At 36.1% G+C, this 12,418-nt stretch overlaps 1 protein-coding gene across 7 annotated transcripts in view; it reads right to left on the minus strand.

Annotated features, from left to right (window-relative positions):
• The window catches only part of Rab3-GEF (Rab3 GDP-GTP exchange factor), a 1,186,669-nt gene that overhangs the window by 557,435 nt on the left and 616,816 nt on the right, over positions 1 to 12,418 (minus strand). For all 7 annotated transcript variants that reach the window (XM_090394443.1, XM_090394448.1, XM_090394444.1 and 4 more), the window contains one exon: positions 7,760 to 7,930. In XM_090394443.1, coding sequence (XP_090250569.1) covers positions 7,760 to 7,930 — 171 coding nt within the window. The remainder of the gene's footprint in view (positions 1 to 7,759; positions 7,931 to 12,418) is intronic.

Genomic DNA, 12,418 nt, shown 5'->3' on the forward strand with positions numbered 1-12,418 from the left:
CAGTGACGTGAGGAACTGAAGGATCTTCCTTAGCCATAGCCAAGTTATCCGATCTTGGGAACGGACAGTAGGTTTTTCCCCCCAGTTTATCCTGGAGTTTTTCATCCTGCAAAGCAGGCAAACCGGCCTTGAGAACTCAACACTACGGACGTAGGATACACCAGGGTGTAGGGCTGACCATCTTATCCTGTGAATGGTTTGAGATATGATGATTAATAAACCCTCAATACTGCAAGGAAAAAGAGGTAAAAATGAAGATGAGATAAGACATCTGGGAGATCACCCAAACAGTGAGAAAATCTTATTTGAAGGTTTTAACCAAGCTTCATAAGACACTACAACTGCACCAACTGGAATAATCTTTGTTCTAGGTCTCTTTTCCCTAGTCTGTTTAATGCTTTCATTCTCCTGATCCATGCACATTGATCTGGTAGCAAATTATCCTCAACAGATTGAATGTCGTCTTTATTCCCAATTCCAGTCAAAATCCCCAAATGTAGTTTTCCAACACACACACACACACACACACACACACACACACACACACACACACACACACACACACACACACACACACACACAGAGAGAGAGAGAGAGAGAGAGAGAGAGAGAGTTGCTCAAGCTAAAAACTACAACTTCTCAATTAGCTTACACTACAGCTCATAATTTTGTAAAACAATCACCAAAATTTTTAAAACCCTCTCATGCATGAATTGACTACACAGTACAAATTAAAACCATCTTGGCTACACAGTACAAATTAAAAGCAATTTACGACTGTGGAAGTCGCATTCTTAGCCACTAGGTAACACCACTATGCAGAGGAAACCCACTAGAGTGGATTGCATGCACCAGAGGTTACAAAACATGTCTCATGGAGCTGTGAAGTAAACCAATAGTAGCTGTCCACCACAGTGGACATGCATGAGAGGGTTACAGCAGACTTTGTAAGGACCAAATTCACTAACCTTCCTTTCAGAGATCTTATGGTATCAGTTTTCTTCATGAACTCTTGTGTAGATAACCAAGGCAAATCTCCTATTACTCCACAAATTACCTCAGTATGCCACTTCTGATCATTCAACAAAAGAATGTCAGGAAAATACTTAATAGCCTTGATACTGTTAAGTCTTCTGGACCAGAGGGTATCCCTCCAGATGTATTAAGAGCTTGTGCGGCAGAAAAACACTTATCCTATATTGCCTTTACAAGCTACCCTACTCATCTGGTATCTGTTCAATAGCATGGAGGCAAGCTTTAATTTCACCTTTTTCTAAAAAGGAAGATAAAAGTCAATCATCACACTATCATCCCATTCTCCTCATCTCAAATGGCAGAATATCAGACCTCCTCTGTAATCTTATCCACCTTTGGGCACAGATTGTGGGAAGATTTGAAGAATCTCGTGCAGTCCCTCTTGGTATTTCCAAGGCATCCGATTGTTTGGAATTGTAGCCTTCTTTTTAAGCAATGATCTCACGACATCTCTCTCCAATCCTCTGTGCAAGGAATGCTAACTTCCTCTCTGCTTGTATATTGTGTGTGTGATGGTGGATGGCTACCTCTCATTTGATTTTTTCAAGCTTGGGTGTCCCGAGGCTTTGGGCTTTTATTTATACTCTTTCTTCTATACTTGAATGTTCATCCCAGTCTTATTTGCAATTTTCAAATCTAATGCCACTACACACCATTCTTCTTTGTAATTCATTAAAACTTGTAGTATTCAGATGACTAACTTCAAGAGGCAATGGATGTGATATCTTTATACCTGGATAAGCTAGATGTGAAAGTCTAGTAGTCCAAGAAGAGAAACAGATATTGGCTAGCAAGCAGAGTGTTATGAAAAGTGAAGGAGAGTGAAGCATGATCTTTTGTATGGGAAATAAGGTATGACTGTGTTTTGGTTTCATTAACATTCACTAAATTATATTTGTCCCACTTGATAATGTAATCAAATCTAATGACACTACACAGAATTCCTTTTTGTAATTCTTTAACACCTTATAGTATTGGCTGGATATCTCAGATAATGCCTTATATTTCAGTCTTCTAGCCATTATCAAGTGGGGCAAATATGTTAGTGAATTTTAATGAAACTAAAACACAATCATACCTTATTTCCCATAAGAAAGACAATGCTTCAATCTCCTTCACTTTTCAAAACACTTTGCTCACCAGCCAATATCTGTTTCTCCTCTTGAACCTGACTTTCACATCGGGCTTATCCAGGCATAAAGACATCACATCCATTGCCTATTCAGCCTCCAAAAAAGCATTATTTTTATTATTTATTTTTTTTATTATTTTTCATTCTAAACATTAATTCTCTTCTGCTCAACTCCTAATATTTTATAAATTCCAAATCTTCCCGTTTGTAGAATGTTATCCTGACATTTGGGGTGGTGCGCCAAAAAGCGCTTCCTCAGAATTCTTGAATTTATCTTCCCATAGATGCTCTCTTTCTGCAATAGGTCTTTTCTATAGAGATTTGCATGGATGGTTCATTGAAATGATAGTGACTAACCCTCCACTTTCCTCTAATCATGTATGAACACCGGGAGATTCTGGTCAACATCCATCCTGCAGAACAGTATTTTGCAACACATACAACCCCCATAATTTCAAGAAATACATTAACAGATCCCTTTCTTATCCCTGATCACTTGCATACCTTGTCGTCCTGTTTTGTTATGGATCTTAAGACTCGACTTTAAATTTTTCAGAAAACTACAATGTATACTAAAATATTAATTAAAAAACTTTAAACAACAAATTCCATATTTCGGCACACAGGCAATAACAATGAGCAAATGAGGCTGAAGAAGGCAACTGGCATTGGTCATAAGGTCCTAAAGGTGCACCCTAGCAGGCTAAATTGGGTAGTCCTGGCATTTGGGCCAATTCTTAGGATGCAAGCTTCCCAAATTTGGGACAGTCTCATGCTCCCAAATTTGTTGAGATTTAGGAAGTTTTTTAGAGCTGAGGCTGATTCCGGGAACAATCTTTCATATTTATATTTGCTACGGTGTAGTAAAGCTGGCTTTCTCTCCAGAGTATTCTATGGCAGGTATCTAGTGCATGGTCTGCAAGTCCTGAGTCGCTGTATTGGCGAAACTGGATATAGTGCTTTTGTTCAGATATCCTGATATTAGCTGTTCTGCCTGTTTGGCTGTAGTAGGATAATTTACAACTGCATGGGACCTGGTATACTCCAGGTAGGTCTAGGGGAAGTGGCTAGTCTTTGGTGGAGCAGATAAGGGATGTCAATTTCTTATGTGGTTTGTAACAGGTAGTCAGGTCATATTTTTTTAGGATTTTTTGTGAGCTTTTCAGACGTGCCCAGGATATATGGAATGGCGATAGATTTCATGTAATCTGTGTTAAGAAGGTGTGTGTGTGTGGGGGGGGGTGGTTTTAATATTTTCTGGAATTTTTTTGGAGTTGTAGGCCATTGGCTATAAAGGTGTTAAGGATATGGTTAAGTTCAATAGTTAGGGCATTGTTATCTGAACAGATTAATTTAGCCCTGTTAGATACGGTTTTTATAATCCGATTTTGTTGTGAGGAAAGGGGGTGTGATTGTTGGTGAATGTATCTACCTGTATGGGTTGGTTTTCCGTAAACAGAGTGTCTACGGAAAACCGTAAGGTGAACTGGATGTAGCTGGAGTTCTTACCAAAGCTAAACCACTAAAAACCAACCTATCTAAAGAAGAACTAAAAGCTCTATAAGAAATGAAGAATAACAGCAAAATAATAATCACCAAAGCACATAAAGCGCAGTTAGTCTAGTGGCTTTGCGCTTCTCAACCATATGCCTGGGGAAGGAGTGTCCTAGTTTCGATTCCCATCGATGATGTGAGGAGCTTAAGGATCTTCCTCGGCCATAGCCAAGTTAGCCGGTCTTGAGTGTGGGCAGCAGGGTTTTTTCCACCAGTTTATCAGGGTTTTTATCCTGCAAGCAGGCAACCGGCCCCATGAACACACACACACAGATTACAGTCATGAATACTATCCTTAGGGGATGCAGCAAGGAGTGACAAACTGGCCGCATTAATTTCATAGTGAACCCCCTCATTAGGGGACTCTACCTGTCCTAAAGGGATGGATGAGATTAATCAATCAATCAAAGCTGATAAGGGAAATGCCACTGTGGTTCTCAACCAAACGAACTACATAGATCAGCTTTCAACTGTACTGTTAGATCGTTCTTCCTACTTCCCCACTGAATATGATCCCACCAGCTCCCAAATCAGAACACTCCAAAGGCTCCTTAAGAAGGTTACTTCTTGGCATGAGGAAGTGTCTAGCAGACTAAAACTTTTCAACTCTAGACCCCCCCCCCCACGAATATATGGACTACCAAAAATCCATAAGCAGAATGTGCCATTACGTCCCATTGTGGACAGCATTGATTCCTCACATATTAACCAAAGTGCTCATACATTATACTGGAAACACACCATCACATTAAAAACTCTGTCCATTTTAAAACCAATATACAGAACCTCTCACTCCAACACACACTGACATAATGGTCAGTTTCGATGTCTCCTCCTAATTCACAAATGTCCCACTCAAAGATACCACAGATCTCATCCAAGCCAAATTTCCTCATGATATCTCAGCCCTAATTTCAGTTCACCATGAACTCAGGCTATTTCGTTTGGCAAGGAAAATTCTACAAACAGATGGGGGGGGGGGGACAGCCATGGGTTCTCCATTTACTCCACCCCTGGCAAACTTCTTCATGGAGACTTCTGAAGCCTTAAACTCAGCCCCACAAAAACCCACTGTCTGGCTATGCTACGTGGATGATGTGTTTGCTATTTGGCCACACGGCTTGAACACACTAAGAAACTTACTGACACACTTAAACAATTAACATCCCAGAATCCAGTTCACCTTGGAAAAGGAAAACAACAACAACAGTCTCCTTTTTCTAGACATTCTGATTATATAGCCTGATGGATCCCTGGCTTTCTCTGTTTACAGAAAACCAATCCATACAGATAGATACATTCACCAACAATCACCCCCCCCCTTCTTCACAACAATATGGGATTATAAAAACCCTATTTAACAGGGCTAAATTAATCTGTTCAGATAACAATGCCATAACTACTGAACTTAACCATATCCTTAATATACCACCTTCATAGCCAATGGCTACAACTCCCAAAAAATATTAAAGCCAGTTAACCCCCCCCCCACCTTCTTAACAGAGATTACACTAAATCTATCACCATTCCATATATCCGGGGCACGTCTAAAAAGCTCACAAAAATCCTAAAAAAATATGACCTGACTACCTGTTACAAACCACATAAGAAATTGGCATCCCTTATCTGCTCCACCAAAGACTAGCCACTTCCCCCTAGACCTACCTGGAGTATACCAGGTCTCACGCAGTTGTAAACTGTCCTACTACGGCCAAACAGGCAGGACAGCTAATATCAGGATATCTGAACACAAGCACTATATCCAGTTTTTGCCAATACAGCCACTCAGGACTTGCAGACAATGCACTAGATACCTGCCACAGAATACGCTGGAGAGAAAGCCACTTTACTACATCATAGCAAATATAAATATGAAAGATTGTTCCCGGAATCAGCCTCAGCTCTAAAAAAACTTCCTAAATCTCAACAAATTTGAGTGCATAAGACTGCCCCAAATTTGGGAAGCTTGGATCCTAAGAACATCGGTCCAAATGCCAGGACTACCCAATTTAGCCTGCTAGGGCGTACCTTTAGGACTAACACTAGGTGCCTTCTTCAGCCTCATTTGCTCGTTGTTAGTGCATGTGTGCACATATCATAGTTTTATGTTCCCAGAAGATGGCAAAGTAACATCACTGAAATATTGGAAGGTATTGTTTAAAGTTTTTTAATTAATATTTTAGTATATATTGTCATTTCCTGAAAAATTTAAAGTGATGTGTAACCAACGTAGCAGTTTATCTACAAGAATTAAGATCTTAAGACCTCTTGTGTGTGAAGTTGATAAAAAAAATTAATACTTTAAATCTTCATTCTCTTAGATTCTGGGGATGTAGAATTTTAAGTAGCTATCTCTCATCCACAGCAAAAAATTTAACTATCTACCATAAAACACTGTGCAAATGCTGTACTTTAACGAATTATATTCATCCCCAGCCCGCATGAGGCATTTATTTGTTACAGGCCTTGTGGCCATTTGTGTGTGAGGGAGTGAAATACATATATATCAGAGCATGTATTATAAAGCAGGGAGTAATGCATTGTAAAATATCAGCTGAGTTAATAAAAGAGAAATAAGAAAAAGGGACAGATTTTTTTATAGAAATAATACAGAATATATATGGTACAGGCATACTACCAGAAGACTTCATAAAATCTATTTGCATTCCGATACCAAAAAAAAAAAAAAAATGCAGCAGAATGTAAAGATTTTAGAACAATTAGTATCATACCACACACTTCAAAAATACTATTGAAAATAATAAAAAATAGAATGTTTTCTAGCATTAAATGCCATATAAATGAACAACAGAATGGACTCATGCCATTCATAAATGATAATTAATGTCATTTATGAATTAAAAACTATTACTGAAAGATCAATAGAAATAAATAATAACATGTATCTCTGCTTTATAGAGTTTCAAAAAGCATTTGACACAGTAAGCCATGAAAAGTTAATAGAAATATTAAAAGACATTCAAATTGATACAAAAGACCTCAGAATAATAATAGAATTATACTGGAATCAGAAGACACAAATTATAAATAACATTAATAATGAAACAACAGATATCAAAAGAGGAGTGAAACAAGGATGTATAATATCCCTTATACTTTTAAATATATATGTTGAAATGATAATAAAAGAATATGAAGAAATTGAAATGGGAATAAAAATAAATGCCATTAGATTTGCTGATGATTTGGTGTTCATAGCAAAATCAAAAATAGAATTACAAAATATGGTTGAAAATTTTAATAAAATAAAAAAAGAGTCAGAATTATGGCTTAATATTAAATACAGCTAAAACCAAGTATGGTAAGAAGCAAAAAAAAAAAAACAGCAATAAAACACAAATTTAAAAGTATCAACAGGATTTGTTCAAAATGTAAATGCTTAGAATTATTTAGGTTAATGATTACAGAAGATGGGACAACAGCTATGGAAATAAATCAATAATAGCCAAGGCAAAAGAAGCATTTTAGAATAATAAATTACTAATGACATCTGGAATAAATAAACAAACTAAAATAAGAATAATAAAATCCTGTGTATGGTCCACATTGAATTATGGATGTGAGACATATACATATACGAAATCTATAATCAAGAAATTGCAGGCCTTTGAGATATGATGCTATAGGAGATCACTGAAGATTCTTGGAATGAGAGAAAAACTAATGAAGAGGTATCGAAGTTAATGGGAACCAAAAGAGCACTCATTGAACACCTTATAAAGAACAAGTGCAAAATTTCAGGACACCTATTAAGAGGATCAGCAGGGAAAACATCTCTGGAAATACTGGAGGGAAAAATTAGATGGAAGAAGTTCAGGAAGACCAAAAACTTGGGTTGATGATGTAAAGAAATGAATAGGTAACAAGAGCTATTAAGAGATCAAAAGAATGGCAGAAGATCGAACACTCTGGCATACCATGATTGCTAACCTGCAAATAGGAGAAGCTACTTAAGAAGAAGAATGAATTTCAATTAAATAACAAATAATCAAATTATGCATAAGGCATTAAACTTACATTTCCTGCTTCGATTTCGCTATCTGAAACAGTAGAGCGAAAAGAGTTCTGATTGATCCTTAATGAACGATAGTATGCTGGATTTGTAGTCATGCTTCCTGAATCACTTGCATTACAACTGGGCACTGCCTGATCTGAACTCTGACTCATAGCGGTCCCTGACTCTGATACCTGGCAAAAACACACTAATATATTCTCTTGTTCTCAAAAATGCTTACTGCTTATTTTACACTTAAGATTATTTTTAAGCTTTTCTTAAAATTAAGCTTTTCTAGTGGTCTAATTTCCTTTAATTTCTAGTAATTCTAATTTCCTAATGTTTGTTTATGAGATTGGTTAGAAAGTTAGTTTATGGTTTACTGCTCCAAGATTTAATCTTTAATCTTTGCCATAGCAAAGATTAAAGTAGTACACAAGGCAATATTAAATACTCAGAGATAAATTAGTAAATAATATGTATGTACAAAAATTAAGTTAAGCAACTCAGTATTTACATATAAATAAAATTTATAATCAAATGTGTTTGTATAAGTTAATTCTTTGTAAAATATTAAAAATGTCATGCAATTTGTGTCAGCTAGATAAGTAAAAATTTCGTTCCTCTCTCACGTGAAGTGCTGGCACTCCACCAGAACATAACAAATGGTAACATGCATGATGAATTTTCCCCAGTTTGTTATTATTATTATTATTGCACCCTCCATGGAATTCGCAGACTCACTGTGGGAGGTTCATTCTACTGACAACATATTTACATAACAAATCTTAAAATCCTTAACACTTCTCGCATTAACAACACATCATAGTAATGTGTTCCATTCACTGACAATTGTCCATGTAAAAAATCTGCTCCTCTCGCTCTTCTTCACACATTCTTACATAATCAAGATATGGCTCTGGTTTTTCCCCTTCTAATCTTCTACTCTTTTTATAATCCCACCGATTAATCCAATAAAATACTCTCACTAACTTAAATGTTTCTGTCATATCACTTCTTTTCCTCCTATCTATCAAACTCTGCAATCCATGTTTCTTCAACCTCTCTCTCCATAGCCAGCATTCCAAAGTTGTGATATTGTCTTAGTCACTTGTTTTTATACCCTCCAATGTTTGCACATCACACTGAAAACCAGGTGACTAAATTTGAGCACAACAGTCCAAGTGTGATTTGACCTATGCTTTATACACTAACTCAACCTCCCTACCCCTGCATGTTAGAGTACTTCTTATCATACTGTCATAGTGTCATTCAGTCTACTGTCATTGAGGAGAATTATAAGTATCACTGCACTGCTGAAGTTAATTCCCTTCAGGAAGATTTAAATAGACTTTTGACTTGAACAAAGGAGTATGGTTGCAATTTTTAAACCTTGAATCTCATCCACATTCTTCAGAATGGTACCATCAACATAGTACACAGCCTTATATTTCTGCATTCCAAAATGCAACACCTTGCACTTGTTCTTCTTTCTCACCATATTCCTTTGTCCAAGTCAAAAGTCTATTCAAATCTTCCTGAAGGGAATTCTCATCAACAGTGCAGTGATACTTATAATTCTCCCCAATTTTACATCTTGACTACAACTGCAGTTATATAGACTGGTCTATAATTGTAAACTTCTGTCCTGGAACAATGCTTATGGACAGCTACTGTTTTGCCTTCTTTCTCATCCTTAGGAATCATACCCACTGGGTATATCGTAGGTCAAGGGCATATCTAACTGTTGTGTGCTCATACCTTAAGAATATGTGGTGATATGTCATTTATTGCCAGAGCCTTATTAACATCTAACCCAATCAACACCTGAAATACCACAAATTATTCATTCACTTCCAATTCTCCTATTACCTGCCTCCCTTCTACATATTGCACCACATCATTTACACCACTATAATATGCGCTGATAAAGTGCTCTTTAATAATTCTGCCATTTCCTTTGCAACTGTTATTCTGCTGCCATAATTATTCTTTCTCTTGCTTGCCATATAGCAAATGAATTCCCTTGAGATAACCTAGGCCTCACTTGCCAATCTCCTCTCATACTGCACCTTTTCTTTCTTTACCATGTACATAGGTGAGTCATCATCCTCTTCTTCTCTCTGATCCATCAGATGATGGCTTGAGTCCCTTACAGAGAAATATTTATCATCTGGATCTATCACTTCCCATTTTTGTCATCTCTCTAGCTTGATAATTGTGATCTTTCCTTCAGAGAGTGTAGCTAAGTTCTTTTTGGTTTGCCTTTTGATCGTCTTCCTCCAATGACTCTATTCAATACTATAACTCTCTGGAAGTGTCCAAATCTTAAGCGCTGTTTAAGATATGTTTGACTTGCATATTTGTTATGTGTTCTGACCATCAAGTCTTAATTATTTTTTTTAAGCATTCAATTCTGAATGCTCTGTTTTTTTGTATATCTTTCTGAATCAGTGTTCATATCTTTCTTCCATATGTTGCTGTAGGTATAATAATAGTTTTATTCATATTTACGAATTTCGGGACACAAAACACACATGTTGAAATGATTATTTTACTTATTATTAATAAAATAACACCTGACATTTCGACCCCTGTATTAAGGTCATCATCAGAAAGATACATGTGTATAGGAAAAACCAAGCTACATGCTCTTGCACTCTATAAAGATAAATTAAGTCTATGCTGTTAATTGATTTTTTTCTTAGCCCTACCTCTAGTGATAAAAAAAATAAATAAATAAAAATAATTAAAAAAAATATATATATATATATATATATAAAATAAAATAAAAAAATTAATAAATAAAATAAATAAAAAACTACAATAAACTCTGCTAAAGTCCTCCTGTACTAAGATTCTTCTGGATTTGTACAGTTCAAGGTTGCTATTGAATGTTAAGGAAAAAAAAAAAAAAAAAAAAAAAAAAAAAAAAAAAAAAGCACTTCAAGTCTTCTCATATTTGATTTTTCTTTAGCTTGTTCTGGTTGCTATAAAGGTTGCAAATGGGTCCTCCACATTCTTGGAATGGTTAGACCACTTTTTTTTCGGATTTGGATATGTTTGAGCATTTCACATGCTTCCTTAAATTTCCTGTCAAACCAGGTTTTGGTGCGGTGTAGGGACTTGGTACCTTTCCAATCAATTCTGTGGTATGTTTGGAGTGCGTGCTCAGGAAGGCCGAATTTTCCAAAAATGGAGGTATTTAATGTGTCGTTTGTGTTCATCCATCCTAATTGGGATGGTTCACCCTGTTTCTCCAATGTATGGTAGGTTACATGTGCATTGTATTTTGTAAACCCATGGGTTGGCTAGGTGTGAAAGAGGATCTTTGGGAGAACTGAGTAGGTGTCTTAATTTTGTCGGGGGTTTAAAGGTGGTTTTGATGCTGTATTTGTGTAGCGTTCTGTCTATTTTTTGGAAACGCCTCTAACATAAGGTATGGCAATAGCATTCTTGAAATATTTTTTGTTTTTAGTGGTATCTCTGTGGAGGATCATGTGAATAGTTTTTTTATTGTATCCATTTTTTATAAATGTATGGTTGATGATCTTGCATTCCTGGTTTAGAGCTTGTTCATTTGAACAAATAGTTTGAGCTCTGTGTTTAAGGGTACTTATGAGTTTTTTTGTTTTGGTGGTGATAAGAATTTTTGTGTATATACTGGCCTGTGTGTGTAGGTTTGCAGTAGACTGAGAAGGAGAGACAGCCTGAGGGAAGACGTGTGACGAGTATGTCTAGGAATGGAAGAGAGTTGTTTTTTTTCTATTTCAATGGTGAATTGGATACGTTTGTGTTGTTTGTTCAGGTGGCTAAGAAATGTATTTAGTGCTTCGCAGCCATGGGGCCAAATGGCGAAAATATCGTCGACGTATCTGAGCCAAATTTTGGGCTTTAGGCACTCTGACTCTAGAGCTCACTGCTCAAAGTCTTCCATATAAAAGTTAGCTATTGGGGGGAAAGTGGTGAGCCCATGGCTGTACCCTCTTTTTGAAGGTAAAAATTGTTTTGCCACACGAAATATCTGAAGCAGAGTACGTGGGCAAAGAGGGCTGTGATGGCGTGTGGAAAATGTTCTGTAGGAGCAAGATAGTATCATTGATTGGGACATTGGTGAAAAGGGAAATTATGTCAAAGCTGACTAATAAATCTTGGTTGTTGAGTGTAGTGTTTTTAATTTTAATTTTTTGGCAAAGTGGTAATTTTATATATATATATATATATATATATATATATATATATATATATATATATATATATTATTATTTTTTATTTATTTATTTGTTTTATTTTTTTTATCACTAGTGGTCAGGCTAAGAAAAAGATCAATTAACAGCATAGATTTAATTTACCTTTATGGGGTGCAAGAGCATGTAGCTTGGTTTCCTATACACATGTATCTTTCTGATGATGACCTCAATACAGGGGTAAACATCAAGTGTTATTTTATTAATAATAAGTAAAATAATCATTTCAACACGTATTTTGTGTCCCTAAATTCGTAAATATGAATGCTGATCACTGTGTAACCTTAAAAGAAAGAATAATAATAGTTTTATAATTATCATTATTATTTAACATCAGAGATTCATCGTGAAAGGTACAAGTATCGCACACAAAGTTCATCTAACCATGCATTAAACTGGATCAATGTGTCTATATTCATAACACACTCAGGCAAT

The sequence above is a fragment of the Typopeltis vanoorti genome, chromosome 6 (genome assembly GCF_054136105.1).
Source record: "Typopeltis vanoorti isolate ZY-2024b chromosome 6, IOZ_Tvanoo_1.0, whole genome shotgun sequence".
In the NCBI taxonomy this organism is placed as follows: Eukaryota; Metazoa; Arthropoda; class Arachnida; order Uropygi; family Thelyphonidae; genus Typopeltis; species Typopeltis vanoorti.